Below are 18678 nucleotides of genomic sequence, written 5' to 3'. Positions count from 1 at the left end.
GCGACACACAGGCCAATTCTTGGCCATCTGGCCAGTGATGTGTATCGGACCAGTTACCCATATATGGAGACCCCTGGTACCCATATATGGAGATCCATGTACTACTGTATATATGGAGATGCTGCGAGAGCCCAAACATGCTTACACAGTCATTTGTTATGTGAAAGTCCTATGATGTCTATGATATCTGACATCATACCCTTTTATGCCCATACATTTAATGCCAGGGCCGGACTTACCATTGGGCAAGGGTGCGCACGCGCCCAGGGGCCTCAGGGGGAGGGGGGCCCCCGAAAAAAAAATGTTTTTTTTTTTTTTTTTTTTTTTTTTTTCAAAAAGTTTAAAAAAAAAGAAAATGTTACCCCAAAAAATGTAGTAGGCATGATCGCGATCGCGAAATTCCATGTTTAACCCCCATACAAACCCCATCTTTCAAACATGGCAGCCATGTAGCTCATGAATGCCTGAACGGATTTCCATTCTGATTTTTTTGTTTGAAAGCTGTGAACAGTGTGCACACACGTGATGCATATGATCTAGGCATGGGCGTGCATGATCCGTGCACGTTTAATTACATGGAAGTCTATGGAGAGGGAGGTGGTGTGGAACTTGGAAGCCATTTGAAAAGACCCTGAATGAGTTAATTAAATGATGACATTTTAAAATATTGCAATCCAAATAAAGTGATATTTGTGTTTAGTTACAGTACATTTTGTTTTATTATGGTAATAACATTGAGAGCTTCTGCTCTGCTGGCCGCACTGCATGTAGCTGCCCTGAAAGCTTAGTGCAGTCTAAAGCTCGCCCACTCTATGTATCCGGTATTTTCCACACACATAGGCTACACACATGCACACACACCCTACTTCTGTATCCGCTTCAGACCCTTCCAATGAGCCAATGAGGATACACAGTCAGATTATACACGGGCCGGTCCGGAGGTGAGGTCACGGTGTGGTCAGGTGGACCGGAGGTGGAATTTTTGTGCGCGCACGAGGGCCTCTTCATTTCCCCTTGCCCAGGGGCCTCATGTCTTATAAATCCGGGCCTGTTTAATGCACTTTACATTTGACAACAAACCTCAAAGTGCTACAGCACAGAGAAGGGTCCATTTGGTTTCAAGTTCTCGAGAGTTCAATTATTGTTAAACATCTGCACTACTCACGTATATGTGAGTGTTACATTTCTGCTGAGTAGCTCAGTACATAAACATTCTTTAGGACTCACTGATGTGTTCTTTTTTGTTGTTGTTGTTATTGTTGTTGTTGTTTTAGCAGGGCCGGATCTATAATATGGGCACTTTGGGCCACGTGCCCAGGGGCCCTTGGCATCAAGGGGCCCTCGATGGTGGATTAAAAAAAAAGAAAGTAGAGGGGGAAAAAAAAAAAAAAACAGACATTTAGTTGTTATCTAATCCAAATGATATAAATTAAATTATGCCCCCACCCCCTTTGGTGTTCACAAATGGTATTTTGACATTTTTTGGGGGGAAGGATATGGCTTGTTTTGACCATATAGCAGTACTATAATAGTACATTGTTATTTATTTTGATTGTCAGAGGCCACACTGCCACTCTTTCTTAACTCAGACTGTTAGTGTCTTAAGTGTGTTCACTGGCTGCTGATATCGTTAAGATACTTTTTAAAATGCTGAAATCGGTTAGTCTGGAGCCCTGTAGCGCGTACGCAGAGGGTTAAACAGTTAGTCTGGAGCCCTGTAGCGCGTATACGCAGAGGGGGGCCCTTGGAGCTTCAGTGTCCAGGGGCCCTCAGAGGGGGTAATCCTGGCCTGTGTTTTAGTCATGGTTTGTGTTGCTCTGCTCTGAAAGCCCATCTGTATCCATATCCTCCAGCACGCTGGGTTATTGAGTGATGCAGTCACTCAGTAATCCAGTTATTGAAGCACTATTTTCACAACATTGAATATAGGGCTCGAAATTGATTCCACCGAGATTCCATGCCTCTGTAACAGCGGCCCCCGGATATAGGGATTCCCGTAATCTGGATGGTTTATCACACCCGACTGGGCCCCTCTATTCGAATAATTACGGTAGCCTCCTGGATGTGCACGTTGCTGCACAATGTACCATTGTTTCCTGTTGAGATTGGCACATTTCACCCAGTTTTTTTCATCTCACTCACGTCACTTTGTCTGCTGACCTCACTCAGAAACGAAAAAATAAATAAAGAAAGAAAATAAACAAATATAAAACAATTCACAGGAGGCAAGCAGTGATCACCCCATTATGTGCACTGCAATGTAATTTCAAATGCACTAGGCTACATTGCAGTAGGGGTGGTTCGGTATCAACATTTTGTTATCGCGGTTACCGTCCTCCCATTTACCGCCGGTATTTTGGTAATTACCGCACCCCGTATCTATTAATTAAGGTTCGGCGATAAGACAAAATATTCCTATCATCTGCCCAAAATTCGTCTCTCCACGGTCCTATAAGCCCGACTGCTCGAGTTCCCCGTACAGCACAGTGGGTCTGGCTTTTGAAAGTAGCAGATCTACAAGCTCACAACGCGTCGCGTTCGCAACGCGTTCTGAGCTTGTAGATCTTTGCAGTGTCGGGTTACTATAGTAACGTAGGCTACAGAGGTGTCAATTGGGTATGGCAAGCTATGGCACCTGTCATACCTAGGCTACAGGGGGAAATAATAAAATGTACTTTCATCGTGCCTGTTGCTAAGGTATGGCAACATGACTGGTGTCTGTCATGTTGCCATACCTTAGCTTTTTCTGAACTGACGCCACTGGTAGGCTACTGGGGCTTCAGACACTGCACGCTGTTTGTGAACAAACCAGATGAGACGGGTATAGTGATTGTGTACGGTCTGTGATTATGCAAACTCACGTCTCAAATCGCATTGATTGAGTGGTGATATAAACATAGTAAACAGGTTTTAGTTACCAGACTTGACAGAAAAGGTTGTAGTCGAACAACGACGGGCACACGCGCTACTGTAAAAGTACTCACTAGCGCTGGTTTCATTTTCGGTTTTAGTCCTCGCGCTCCGCCCGTATGAATAAAAAAGAAACGGCCACGAGGTATGTATAAACATACTTGTGTGAGTTGTGTCGTGTGGATTATGGAGAAAGTTTAACGCTGCTGAGGCTACGAGGCTACTGCACTGCTCCAGTGTCTACTGTGTCTCACTCTCTGTCGGAGACTGTGACGGGCCAAGCTTCCAATTGTTCCAAACATGTGGTGCGCGGCCCAGAGCAGAGCGGCATGAAGCGCATGCGGTCCTCGCTTCTCCCCCGTTTTAAAACTCGCTCGTTCTCAATAAAAATAGCCTATTTTTTGTCTTTTTTGACCGCGGTAAGGACCCTGACACCGCGGTAGGCCGCGGTATACCGCGATACGGCGGTATGGCGGTTACCGAACCCAGCCCTACATTGCAGGCGCTTTTTGAGAGTGAAAAAAATAAGAAGACAGGTGTGACATGTGTGATCTGGCCAGCTTGCCCCAGGAAATGTGCCAAGCTCAATAGGGAACAACGGTGTCAGAAGTCTTTGTCAAATCAATAACAATTCAAATCAAATAGGCAGCTTAACCATGTCTGGGCGAACGCGTGTCTATGAGTCGTCAACTTTCAATTTGACTCAGTTCGCTCAGGGTTATAACTCATCTGTATGTGTGACGTTGTCATAAGTGTTCACTGGATATCAAGCCCTATATTATTCATAGATACAACTTGGTGTGAACATATCGCTTTAAGCTAATGGACAATGACCCAGGGCCGTAGCGTGTCTAATCAGCGTTCTATGCGAGCTCTCTCTAATGCGCCTCTCTCCACAATATTTGCGGGTTTTGGCGTGATTTTAGTCGGTTTTGGGCCGGTTTGGGGCTGGTTTGGGTCCACTCCCTCCATTTCGGCGCCCCCTCTAGGATGGCGCTCTAGGCGGCCGCTTAGCTCGCCTATAGCTAAAAACGGCCCAGCAATGACCTCACTCAAAGGCTAATGCTGCTGAGAGGGCCATTTGTTTGCAGAGGTGAACAGTAATGGGTTTCGTCCAGTGTCAAGTTAATGCTTCACTATCAAATTGGGTTTTAAATGGTGCTTCCTGTAAGACCTGAGATAATGGGATAGGTCACTTTACAAAAGATGAATTATTGTGCTAATTAGTCAATTAATATGGAACAGAATGTGGCATTCTTCTGAGTTCCCCTCCCACACAACGCTACGCACATAAAACGTCATACACGCCTTTACATCCTATGTGTTGTTTAATGAAAGTAAAATCATGCAAACTAAAACTGTTAAAATATTCCCTAATAACAACTTATGGATGTCTAGTGATCTGAAGGGATGCATTCGTGAGCAAAAACGTGCTTTTAAAAATGGTAATGTTGAGTTAGTTAGAGAAAAGAGATGTGAACTAAGATCTAAACTGACAAAGGCAAAAATAGAATACAAGAACAAAGTGGAGCACCACTATTTTTCAGGAAATGCCAAGAAGGCATGGGAAGGTCTAAATGTGATGATGGGTAGGGAAACTAAGCAAAAGCATACCCCCCTGTCACACCCCTCTCCATCTTTTGCAAATGAGTTAAACATCTTTTTTAGTCGTTTCGATAAGAATGACTTCAGTGCTGAGCGTGATAGTGTGTGTAGGTCCATTCCAGAGTATGTTCCTATTACACTCAATGAACATGAAATCGTAGCCAGCTTGTCTTGTATTAAGCCTAGCTCTGCCCCTGGGCCAGATGGCCTGAGAGGTAGAGTTTTGAAAGAAAATATTTATGAACTTAAAGGTATTCTCTTGGTGCTTTTTCAGTACCTGCTTGATTCTTTAACTATGCCTAATGGATGGAAAATGTCTTGCATTGTACCTCTTCCCAAAAAACCTGGAGCCACTGAATTAAAAGACTTCAGGCCCATTGCCCTTACCTCCATCTTGGGAAAATGTTTTGAGAGAGTTATAAGCAGACAAATTATAGCATCTGTTTCTAACCGCTTAGATCATCTCCAATTTGCATATAAAAGTCAGAGGGGAACTGATGATGCAACTGTCAGCCTGGTTAACACCTTGACTAAGCATGTCCAGGTCCCCACTTGCTTTGCCAGGGTCCTCTTTATTGATTTCACTTCGGCCTTTAACAGCATGCAGATACACACTCTCCTGCAGAGACTCATTGATCTGGGGGTAAATGGGGGTATTATACATTTGGTCAGAGATTTTCTCTCTAACCGCCCTCAACAAGTCCGTGTCAACGACACTCGGTCCGACATCACTGTGCTTAACACAGGTGCTCCTCAGGGGACAATTTTATCACCCTTACTTTTCTCCTTGTATACTAACGAATTCCAATTAGATCTGGAGAAGTTTAGTCTCTTTAAGTATGCTGATGATATGGCCTTGGTTGCCTTACTAAAGGAGGAGGATACAGCTGGAGAAGAAGCATACAGAAAACAAGTATCTTCTCTCCATAACTGGTGTGATGTAAGCTCCTTGGCGATGAATATATCAAAAACAAAGGAACTGGTCATTTATGAAAAGAACCCTGTGCAACCCCTTATAATTAAGGGACATAATGTAGAGATAGTAAACAACTTTAAATATCTAGGCACTATAATTGACAGCAACCTTAACTTCAAGGACAACACTGACTATATTTTTAAATCCTGTAACCAACGTCTCCACCTTTTACGCAAGCTCAACTCTTTCAGGGTGAGCAAGCACATTATGGAAACGGTTTATAAGAACCTCATAGAGGGAATCTTAACCTTCAACATGGCAATGTGGTACGGTAATCTTAACCTACAAGGTAGAGGCAAGCTGCAGAGAATAGTAAATCTGGCATCAAAAATCATAGGGAAAAAACTAAAACTATTAAGTTGTATCTACAATGAAGTGGTTAGTAAAAAGGCTGTCAAGATAATAAATGACCCCTCTCACCCACTCCATAGGGAGTTCGATTTACTTCCCTCTGGTAGACGCTATAGAACAGCTTGGGCACACCGTAGCCGTAATATTTTTAAAAATTCATTCATTCCTAATGCCATTAAGGCAATGAATGAAGTCATGTCTCGCTGATCTGCCTGTTTTTTCCAACATATACCATTGTTGTCCTTCCTGGTTGCCTTAAAGATGCTTTGTGTCATTGTGTGTAATTGTTTGTTGCTGTTATCTGTTTTAATGTTGTAATTGTATATGAGATATGAGACAAAAGACAAATCTCCACATTGTGGACAAATAAATGAAACTAACTAACTAACTAACTAACATAGTGTAAAAACGCCAGCTCTGCTGTCTGGATGAAGAACACATGCACACGCACACGCACACGCACACGCACACGCACACGCACACTCACAAGCATACAGTAGGCGGTGGGTGAGCCAAACGTTTGGAGAGGCTATATGTTGGAATGGGAGACTCTTCTTGTGCCTGCGCAGTGCAAGGATGAAATTTGAAATGACAAGCAATAGTATTACAAAGGATAAAGATATAATAACAACAAGGTGAGGACATTTATTAAGACCAGACAAATTGTGTAAGTTAAGAAGTAATATTGCTGTGCATCAGCTGGATCCTCCAAATGTCAATCATTTAAATGTGGAGATGAGTCACGAATCGCGGTTAGAACGTCAACAAGCAGTAGTGCTTTCTCACTGTTCTCAAAGGGAGACAGGATGGAAGATAGCCTATATATTTAGTTAAAAATAAGGGGGCACATGATAAGACATATGCAAGGTAAATGCAGAATATGGAAAAACAATTTAAAACGAATAACATTATAACCCATAAACAGAAATTAAAATGAATAGATTAATGTATCTAGCCTATTATAATAATAAGCAATTACTGTAAATAAGGACAGTAAAGATTTTTAAATGTGATGTAAGGTGTCATGAATAAAACACTCATCTAGCAGTGGTTCTTTCTTAACCTTTTCAGGCAACAACCCCCAAAAGAATCATATTTGAACTGGTCAGGGGGCTTTGTATAACACGGTTCTTTCGGGAAAATAGCAGATCTACATGCTCACAGCGCCTAACGTTGCGAGGTGTTGAGAGCATGTAGATCTGCTATTTCCACAATGTCTGCCTCTGATATATTTGGACAATGTTTTTGACACTTTAGATTAGAAATGTGCAGATACCCTCTCCCTCTATAAACTTCATGTTGGTTTGTTTACTGTTGAGAAAACAATGTCACACATTAATAATCATCTGGAGACGCCTCAAAATAATATGCGGACCCCCAGGGGGTCCCAACCCACAGGTTGAGAACCACCGATCTAAAGTGCTGTTCCGTTCCCTTTGGAGCTGTACCCTCTAGCTGAGTCCACAGAAGTTCCTTTGCTCACCACTAGGGGGGTGTACCCTCAAGCCCTTACCATGTTGACGTCACCTAAGTCCGTGAGTTAACAGTCAACAGGGTTTAGGGGGGAGATTGGAATTTGGCCACAGTATCTCTAAAGTCATGTCATCAACATGGATCTGTCCCATTTCCCATATTCCCTCCTGATTGGCTACCATTGCCTTCTAAAGTTTGCGTATGCCTGAAGGTCGCTTATCTCCCGATTAGGGAGTCTTACTGGTTATCCTACTTTATCATCAATTTTGAAATCAATGGGACTATCATTTACGAAAACGCATACATGCGTGATAATTGAAAGAAGACTTTAAACTAGAGACACAGAGTGTTGTGTGCTCACCCAGATGTTGCCGTCCTGGTGGTAGGGTTTCCAGTTCCTTCCTGTGTCGCTGTAAAGGAGGCGGTACCGCGTCGTCCAATCAGAGCTGCTGTAGCGGCCCTGCGTTGCGATGGCGCTCACCTGCTTCCTGGAGCCCAGGTCCACCTGCAGCCACTGGTAGTGATCAGTGTCCAGTGGAGACCACCCTCCAGCACCTGTTAACATGATATCTGATTACTGGTAGTGATCAGTGTCCAATGGAGACCACCCTCCTGCACCTGTTAACATGATATCTGATTACTGGTAGTGATCAGTGTCCAGTGGAGACCAGCCTCCAGCACCTGTTAACATGATATCTGATTACTGGTAGTGATCAGTGTCCAGTGGAGACCAGCCTCCAGCACCTGTTAACATGATACCTGATTACTGGTAGTGATCAGTGTCCAGTGGAGACCACCCTCCTGCACCTGTTAACATGATATCTGATTACTGGTAGTGATCAGTGTCCAGTGGAGACCAGCCTCCTGCACCTGTTAACATGATATCTGATTACTGGTAGTGATCAGTGTCCAGTGGAGACCAGCCTCCTGCACCTGTTAACATGATATCTGATTACTGGTAGTGATCAGTGTCCAGTGGAGACCACCCTCCTGCACCTGTTAACATGATATCTGATTACTGGTAGTGATCAGTGTCCAATGGAGACCACCCTCCTGCACCTGTTAACATGATATCTGATTACTGGTAGTGATCAGTGTCCAGTGGAGACCAGCCTCCAGCACCTGTTAACATGATACCTGATTACTGGTAGTGATCAGTGTCCAGTGGAGACCAGCCTCCAGCACCTGTTAACATGATATCTGATTACTGGTAGTGATCAGTGTCCAGTGGAGACCAGCCTCCAGCACCTGTTAACATGATATCTGATTACTGGTAGTGATCAGTGTCCAGTGGAGACCAGCCTCCAGCACCTGTTAACATGACAACAACATGACATCTCATTACGGTGAATGTCTGCTACAGCAGTGGTTCTCAACCTCCCCCACATAATCATATTTTAACTGGGGACCCCCCACCCTGACGAGCACTAAGAGTTGAGCCATTACATTTTGTATACGCGAGGCGTTGTGAGTAGATCGGCTATTTTTCTCAATTTCTGCCTCTAATGTTTGACAATTTAGCCAATGTTCAATTTGTCATTTTAGAGGTATTAAAAAGTCCTTAAATTGTCACTTTAGAAATGTGCAGATACCCTCTACCCATTTACACTTTATGTTGGTTTGTTTACGGTTGAGTGAGAAAACAACGTTGCACATTAAGTTAATCATCTGGGGACCCCCTAAAATAATTTGGGGACCCCCCTGGGGCGACCCACAGGTTGAGAACCACTGTGCTACAGCATCAGTTGATCCTGTACAGCAGTGGTTTTCAACCAGCTAAATGATGGAGAGTTGGTAACCAAATGGATCCAATAGTCTACGTCTTGGGTCACATCTCATCAAATGGTGGTCCGTGGCTCAAATGCCAAATAAATAATGGGCCTTGATATGAAAAGGGTTGAAAACCACTGCTGTACAGGGAAGACCAGAGACCAGACCTACACAAGATCACAAGAACATAATGTTGCATTATTACCCGGATTGGTTGAATGCTTGATTCTGATTGGTCAAGCGCTGTAATCAGCTGTGAATTATAGATGTATAATGAACGCTCCACTCTATGACAGCCTGATGCCTAATCAAAGGCTCAGAACACCTGCTGCGCTGAGGCTGCACAGCGTGACTCTTGTGCTGTATCCAACATGTAAACAGCCATGTAAACAAACATTTAGAACTAAACGTTGCAATGTTCTTGAAAACATTTGAAGCGAGAAATAGACAATGCAGTAACCAAATATGGATTCTATCTGATCAACAGTTCCTTGTTTGCGTCGAGGCGACGTTGCGCTCTCGGACGGCCAGTGCAACACTTTCACTTTTGTAAGCAAGGAAATATATATTTAGATTTTTTTACTTGGGTCGATGTATTAATTTATTTAGTAAATAACCGTGCAATAAGCGGGATAACATCTCTCTGCATTCCATCAATAATCAATAACATCTCAAGTGATAGGAGCCTGTACTTTTGTGTAGTTTGGGGTAGTTTTGTGTACTTTTGTGTACTTTTGGGTATACTTTTGGGTAGTTTGGGGTAGTTTTGTGTACTTTTGAGTAGTTTTGTGTACTTTGGGGTACTTTTGGGTATACTTCTGGATACTTGTGGTTAGTTTGGGGTAGTTGTGTGTACTTTTGGGTATACTTTTGGGTATAGTTTTGTGTACTTTTGGGTACTTTTGGGTATTTTGGTGCAATTAGTAGGACCCTTCAGGTTGATAAGCCACCTCCGCTCCGTCCTCGGTGGCATATCAACCTGAAGGGCTCCTGTCACTCGATAATCACCGCTGAGCGAGATGTTATTGCTTACATATGTCACTGTTGGGCAGAAACCTTGTATCTTTCTCCATATTTCATCCTTGTAGCCTATAGTGAAAAAAGCTCACTGCGACGACAATTTACAATTTAGGCATTTAGCAAACGCTCTTAAGACTTACAATAAGCAAGGTAATACATACATATCAACATCAATACATCAAATGCACAGCAATAGTAATCTAAGGGGAACATATAGGTAGACCAAGAACGTTTTCAATGAAAAAAATTATAATATTTTTTTAAATCTAAAATGCATGTATGGTCAATGAGGGTAGGCAAGTGCTAAGTGCGACAACACGTGAGCTTGTCAAATTGGTGTGTGTGTGTGTGTGTGTGTGTGTGCGTGCGTGCGTGCGTGCGTGCGTGCGTGCGTGCGTGCACACACACATGACACACGAATATGACTGAATATTTGAATATTTGAATATTTCAAATCCTTCTAAGGTTTTTTGAAAAACCTAAGTTTCTATGTCAGTGGTGCTCAAACCTTTTCATGTGAAGGACTATGACTGATTCCTAGACTTATGTAACAGATTGGGGTTGGGATGGGATGTATTGTTGTCAAGCACCATGCTATTAAAATACTGTGCGCCAAATTGTATCTACATTTAATGTTTGTACATGAGCAAGTATACAGGTCAGAGAGATTTATTGGCCCGTATCAGGCCGGGAATGCGGGTTCAAACCCATGACCTTGTGGTCGAAAGGAAAGAGCTCTACACCGGCTGAGCTACCCAGACAAAAGAGATTGCATGAAATTGCCTCCATATGTGATGCCTGTAATATAATGGACAATGGTACAGATGAGGCAGACATGCGTTGCAAGGAAGAGCGTGAGAATGAGTGAATGATAGATTACAACATCATCAGGCAGAAACCTTGTATCTCCAAGTTTTGTAAATTAAAACCCTACAGTACTTCATCATACAAGATTGTTGCACAAAAGTACTGAAAATAGCAGATCCGAGGCGTTGTGTGCTTGTAGATCGGCTATTTTCACTGCTCTAACTTGTTTTTAAAATAATAAAATGGTAAATGGTGCATATAGCGCTTTTATCCAAGGTGCTTTACATAGATTGTGCATTACATTCACACACACACACACACACATTCATACGGCAGAGGAAACCATGCAAGGCACCAACCTGCTCACCGGGAGCAACTAGGGGTTCAGAGTCTTCCTCAAGGACTCTTCGACATTAACTCAAGGTGAGCACGGATTCGAACTGGGAACCCTTCGGGAACCCTTTGTGCTCTAATGACGGTTTCTCTACCCCTGAGCTATGCCGCCCCCCAAAATAAAAATAAAAAAAAGAACGGTTTTGGACATACAAGGTTTCCAACCGACAGCGACGAAATTATAGCGTGCAGAGAGGGAGGATTGAGGCATAGAGGCCTTGAGATGAGAAAGGGGGGAGGAGAGGGGCAGCCGGAGAGAGAGGGAATCAAGCAGGGAATAAAAAGCAACGAGAGATTGAGAATGACAGATTAACCAGTTGACGAGGGGGATAGAGAGTAGGGTGTTGATGATGGGTGAGGCTGCCAAGTATTCTGCAACACACACGCACGCACGCACACACACACACACACACACACACACACACACACACACACACACACACACACACACACACACACACACCGGCCACAATGTCCAAACAACAATAATTCCATATCTGATCCAATTACAGAGTCATTACACTCAGACCTCGGCTCTGTCAGATAACCAGACCTGTATCACTGGAAACGTCAATAAAAACCTCAAAGAAATTACACAGCGAAGCTGTTCCCCCGAGGGAAAAGAAACACACGTGCGCGCCCGCGCACACGCGCGCGCACACACACACACACACACACACACACACACACACACACACACACACACACACACACACACACACACACACACACACACACACACACACACACACACACACACACCTTTGACGGTGATAAGTAAACAGGGGGTGTAAAATGAAGATTAAAGGGGCCCCACCATGAATTCACATTTTTCATTTTTTCTTGTTTTTTGGTCTTCCCAGTGTCTCTTCCAGCCCCCAAAAAAAACATTCATTAACTCTAAGCCTTGCCTTTCATTTCAGTGATTTTCTGAATGGGCGTGACTGAACGGTACTCTTTTGAAATCGGACCCTTGCTTATGTCATAAAGGGGCTCATTTCCTATTGGGCCCCCTCGAGAAGGGTGCGGTACTTTTTTGGGAGGCTATTGAGACTATATTATATGATGTGGAACCATGAGGCAAAGTGGTACCAAAATTGTCTTGAATTGGATTGACTCTACATGGTTCTCATTATGGTACCATACGAATCTTCTCTGTATCGTTCCAATTTTAGCCCAAAGACAGCGCCCCATTACCAACAAAGGCCATTTTGGTATTGCATCTTAAACGGCTTGGAATTAGACAGACAGAACATGACATTTTAATATCCAAGTGGTTGTTTAGGTTAAAACCTGTATAAAACCGTATTATGGACCAATATTTATATAAAATATTATATTTTGAAAAGCATGTCCCTTTAAAAAAACCCTGACAACAATGACCCGAGGTGACGGCCATGGCGGCGCGGTACGGAGAAGAGGATGAGAGAGGACGGGAAGCAGAGAGGAGGGAGACGTGAGAAGAGAGGATGAGAGGGGGATGGACAAGAGAGAGAGAGAGAGAGAGAGAGAGAAACAAGGAAGTGAGGAGGAGGAGAGTGGGTCCTACGTTATAGTAATGAGGGTGTGGAGATGATAGATACTAGGGGTGTAACGATACATTTTAATAGCGATTCGATACATATCATGATACATGGTTGACAATACGATACATGGACGATATTGGTTTAATCATGGCGATACGATACGATTCGATTCAATGATTTAAAATCGATATAGTAACTATTTAGCAAAGAAATTAAATCTGTGTGAAAAGTGTGGATAGTGCAGGTTTTTAAGGGAAACCTGTATTAGTATGGATATAAATAAGTAAACACAGTGATTATCTGCCAAATACATGGACATTGTATTTGACAAACCTGCACCTTGACATGAACCCAGAGATTACATACATTTATCCATAGACCAGTGTAGCAATATGGAAAGGAAAAGTAATTAAACCCCTCCTTTTATTTTTTTCTTCTTAAAAATGCTAAATACAATGCACAAGTAGGTAGTATGGATACAATGGATTCTTTGCACTGCAGATTCGATACGATACAGAAAATAAAACGATACGATTCGCTTCTAGCTGTTTTCATTTCGATATACTTCGATTTTTTTTATGTTAAAAACGATATTTCGATACAGTTACTATATCGTTACACCCCTAATAGATACGTTTACGATAGAGAGGGAGAGAGAGAGGGAGGGAGGGAGAGAGAGAGAGAGAGACCTGCTATCGACTGAGAGTCGAATGTTAGAGGGTTTCAAATGGAAAAATTGATGGAATGCAGAGAAGAGATGGAAAAGTTAAGCGTGGAGTCAAAGGCTATGGAGGAGAGGAGAGGGAGGGGAGGGGAGGGGAGGGCAGTGGTGGAAAAAGTACTCACATTTTTTTACTTGAGTAAAAGCATCAATACTGCAATGTCCACAATTCAAAATGTATTTGAGTAAGTGGAGTGGATTAATGTATGTTTTATAATATTTAAATTTATATCTGCAAAGTAACTAGTAACTAAAGTCTTCAAATAATTGCAGTGGAGCAAAAGTTAAATATTTGGATCCGAGATGTAGTGGAGTAGAAGTAAAAGTACAAATACCTCAAAATTGTACATAAGTACAGTACTTGAGTAAATGTACTTAGTTACTTTACACCACCGGTATGTGGTGCAGCCCTGACAATGACAAAGGTGCTCTGTATGACAGCATTGTTTTTTAAGAGAAATTCTTGGGGGGAGGAAAAAATGATCAAAAAATAATGAAGCTTCAGACTATATAGCCTACTCTACTGACTCTGTGACTCTCTGCCCAATTATGAATTTCTATCCGTCTTACAGCTGAGCAGAGAAAGTGTGTAGCCTACTGTATGTACTATGTTACCCATACGGCTGTCACGATTATGACATTTTACATGACGATTAATTGTCATTCAAATAATTGTGGTTATCGATTTAATTGTGTTTCTGTCGTTGACAATTACATTCCTGTTTGGCTTTTAGACTTTGAAGTTGCACATCATGACAGATATAATATACAAAGAAATTACTGACATATTTGACAACTTTATACTTGAAAAAGAACATCGATAGTGGAAATAGCCGATCTACAAGCTATAGTGGAAATAATAATAATAAATACAAGCTCACAACGCGTCGCATTGCGACGTGTTGTGAACTTGTAGATCTGCTGTTTCCACTATTTTTGAAAATGTTTTTTGAAAATATGAACATTTTTCAACATGTAAACGATTATGACGATTATGACAAAATAATTGTCCATCCATCCATCTTCAACCGCTTATCCGGAATCGGGTTGCGGGGGTAACAGTTCCAACTGAGACTTCCAGATTTCCTTATCCTGAGCAACTTCCTCCACTCCAGTAAGAGCGAGATCATTTAGCGACCTGAAACCGGGTCGCAACGTGGTGGGTAGTTTTCAGCGACCGGGTCGCTAAATCGATCGACCGGGTCACTAAATCAACCGACCGGCCCGGTAAATCACCGACCTGCCTGCAGTTTTAGGTCGGTAGATTTAGCGACCCGGTTGGTACATCTAGCGACCCGGTAGGAAGATTTTGCGCCCTGGTTGGTCGATTTAGCGACCCGGGCGGTCGCTTTAGCGGCACGGTCGGTGATTTAGCAACCCGGTCGGGAGGTTGCGTCGGCAGGTTAGCCTTACTGAGGTAAGGTTACTGAGGTTATGTTTAGGGTTAGGGTTAGGGTTAGGGTTAGTAGCGGCAGTAGTTAGTAGCGGCACGGTCGCGGTGATTTATCGTCCCGGTCGGACACTTTAGCGACCCGGTCGCTGAAAACTACCGACCACGTTGCAACCCGGTTGTAGGTCACTAAATGATCTCGCCCTCTCTCCACTCCCTCTGGGAGTATACCGAGGCGTTCCCAGGCCAGTTTGGAGATATAATCCTTCCATCTGGTCTTTCGTCTGCCATGGGCTCTCCTCCCTGTGGGACATGCATCGAGGACCTTCCTGGCGCTCGGGGGGCATCCGTACTAGATGCCCGAAACACCTAAGCTGACTCCTTTCCAAGTGAAGGAGCAGTGGTTCTACTCCAAGTCTCTCTCGTGTGATTGAACTTCTCACCCTATCTCTAAAGCTAGCCTTACACCTAACAACTTTGGTAAGATTGTGGACAGATTTGGGAAAGATTTCTTAAAGACTACCCCTCACACTATAAGATTTGAAAAAGACTCCCCAAAGACTGTAGGATGATTTTTCAAAGATTTCAGTTGTTAGATGTGTATGTCTCTAAAGATTGTGTAAAGACTGGTTCAAGATTCCCTTTTATTTGATGAAATATGCCTATTATATAGCCCTGTGTTCCTAAATAAATTATCATATTATTATAAAGCATTAGGCTAACCATAAATGAAAATAGCCGATCTACAAGCTCAGTCACAGCGCGTCGCATCACAGTATTGCAGTATTGATACTTTTACTTGATTACTTTTCCATCACTGCACATGCAGTGCACACACACACACCGAGCTCCGCCTTCCTCCCCCAGCCCTCTGTGCCTCTCCTCTCTAGTTCTCTCCTCTCAGTCTAGCCGGCGCAGATCGATCCTATCAACTATTATCAACGTTGAATGTTTGGAATAATGGAAACGCGGAGAAATAACTAATAAAGGGCTGTTGTAGTAGCCGCACCAACAACGACCAGGCTGGCAGCTCAGGCAGCGTCTTTTGGGGAATGAATGGCTTGGCTTTTAGCTTGTTCTGTTTTGGTTGTAGGCTAGGCTACGTCATTGTATTCATTCAGACTCAGCCCCGATTTGGGAAAATATTAAACCAGTTTGATATTCTCGTAACAGAATCTGGCTCTCAAGTTGGGGTAAAAATCGAGTCGGACCACTACCTCACATTTAACGATTGAGTAACGACTGAGTCACGGGAGCGCGCCGCAAATAGCCCCGATTTTATTACGACTGAGAAATCTTTACCAAGTTGTTAGATGTAAGAGGGCCTTAAGGGAGATACCAGCCACCCTTCTGAGATTGTGATTATGTCAAAGCGATTAGACAATTATGTAATAATTGTGACAGCCCTATGCACACCAGTGGTTCTCAAACTCCCTCTAGTTTTAGCTTATTGATTTAGCCTTTTAACAATTTTTTTTCTCTCTTTATAAAGTTCTATTTTGTTTAGTTTTGTAAAGCGACCATGAAAAGCGCAATACAAGTCTGATGTATTTGCAGTTCCTTAATCTCTCAAGCCAGATTTATTTTTCTCCTCCGAATGGTAAATGGTGCATTTATATAGTGCCTTTATAAAAAAAAAAAAAAAAGGGCATTACATTCATTCACACGCACATTCATTATGAATGTGTTTGTGAATAGGTGAATTATTCATACACCGATGGCAGAGGAAACCATGCAAGGCACCAACCTGCTCATCGGGAGCAATTGGGGGTTCAGAGTCTTGCTCAAAGGACACTTCGACACTAACTCTGGGGGAGCCCGGGATCGAACTGGGAACCTTCCGGTTGCCAAGCGCCCACTCTACCGCTGAACCACTGCCACTGAAAGGGGTCCCTGACACGGAAACGTTTGAGAACCACTGACCCAGATTGCACTGCACCATACGCGGTCACTCAGTAACCATGGTAACACAACCTACACTGACATTTTTGTATTCCGTCCTAGAGCTAGAGCTTAGCTGAGAGGGAGATAAAGCAGGGACCCCCTCTACATATTGTATAAAATTGTGTTGCAGATTTTTATTTACTTATTTTACAGCACCGTCAAATTCGTGTTCATGTGTTTTTTTCAGATATTTAAAAATTGGTGACACTTGGTACATTTGAGCTTTCACTCTGTACTTGGTCTGCTCTTTTTTTTACCTCTACACCAAACCTACTTGCCAAAATTAGCCGATCTACAAGCTCTATAATTTTCACTCCCAGCACCTTATATTTATAGCATATCGGCGTTGTCGGTGTCATATATGCTATATATGTTAATGTTCTATATAAAGATATATGGTGAGTATGCCTTTAAGAACATCACGACACTGCCGCAAAGCAGGTCCGTTACATAGTGTTTACGTCAGGACGTATGTTGTACTCCTATGCATGCTGTACGCGCCACTCGGTAGTCTGTATAGACACTCCACTGTTGTTGTTATTCCTGCTCTGCCTAACGTTTAAGTAAAGCCTCTTCTATTTGGATTATACCTCTTGTGTGGACATTGCCATTCATTACAGTCGGGTGGAAACCGTTCGTTTTGTATTTATCATCTAAAATATGTACTAGTGAAAACAGCAGATCTACAAGCACACAACATCGCGAGGTGTTGTGTGCTTGTAGATCGGCTGTTTTCACTAGTATTTGTGCGACGGTAACTTCGAAATACAAGGTTTCTGCCCGACAGTGACGATATTTTAGTGATTATGTTGCGAGGAAAACGTTGAGATAATAGCCATTTTGGTTAGAACTGACTGAAAATAACTTTGTACTTCAAGTTTAAAATGGTACTAAATATTTTTTCAAGTGTCCAAATGAATTCCAAATATTATCAAATTATCTCGTGGCACCCCTGGACTGCTGTCGCGGCACCCCAGGGTGGCCCATCACCCACTTTGAAAACCCCTGGTATAGACATATAGACGAATACACAGAGCTTCTAACTGTGGTTACAGGATGAGGGTCACTGGCAGGGGAGGTTAGAGGTCACTGAAGGAACAGATGGGGGAGAGAGAGAGAGAGAGAGAGAGAGAGAGAGAGAGAGAGAGAGAGAGAGACGGGGGAAGAGAGAGGTGTGGGGTCAGAGGAAATAATGAACAAGTGAAGAGATGAAAAGAACAGAAAAACTGTAGTTTCTCAAAGACGATGGAAGACAGGAAAGGAGGGAGCAATAAAGGGAAAGGTGAGAGGAGAAATGACAGTATTTATATGTTGCCATATACCCTATACAGTATATACTGTATTTCTATATTATACTATACAAGCACTCATGTAGCTCGCTGGCATCCTTCAAAACTGCCCTAAAACTCATCTAGTTATCACTTCTCCCATAGACAGGTGAGAAGTGATCACCCCCCCCCCCCCCCCCCCCCCCCCCCCCACTTACCTTACCCCCTTGTTTCCCCTATCCTGTACATTTAGGGGCCTTTTCCACCGGCAAAGAACCGGTTCCAGAACCAGTGCCGGTTCAACTTTCTTGGAACCTTGGTTGGTTCTTGCGAACCGGCTTGCGTTTCCACCAGATTGAACCATGATTGAACCAGAGGAACCAAGGATTTTGTGGTTCCCGTTCGGAACCAACTTTTACGGTTCGTAACCAACTCCGGTTGTCGGTGGAAAAGCTCACCTCTGGTTCATCCCATAGGCGGGAGAAAGAACCAGAACCGGTTCTTTGCCGCTGGAAAAGGCCCCT

At 43.1% G+C, this 18678-nt stretch overlaps 1 protein-coding gene across 1 annotated transcript in view; it reads right to left on the bottom strand.

The window, feature by feature from the left end:
• Nucleotides 1–18678, bottom strand: part of LOC308306664 (contactin-associated protein-like 2) — a gene marked incomplete at both ends in the record, with an annotated part of 459572 nt that overhangs the window by 272742 nt on the left and 168152 nt on the right. The window contains 1 exon segment of the mRNA XM_080751705.1: nt 7677–7870. Within this exon segment, the coding sequence (XP_080607831.1) occupies nt 7677–7870 (194 nt within the window).

This window comes from Nannobrachium achirus (assembly GCF_963921795.1).
Source record: "Nannobrachium achirus genome assembly, chromosome: 21".
Classification (NCBI taxonomy): domain Eukaryota; kingdom Metazoa; phylum Chordata; class Actinopteri; order Myctophiformes; family Myctophidae; genus Nannobrachium; species Nannobrachium achirus.
The sequence above is the reverse complement of the archived record's forward strand: the minus strand, read 5'-3'. Positions and strand labels throughout refer to the sequence as shown.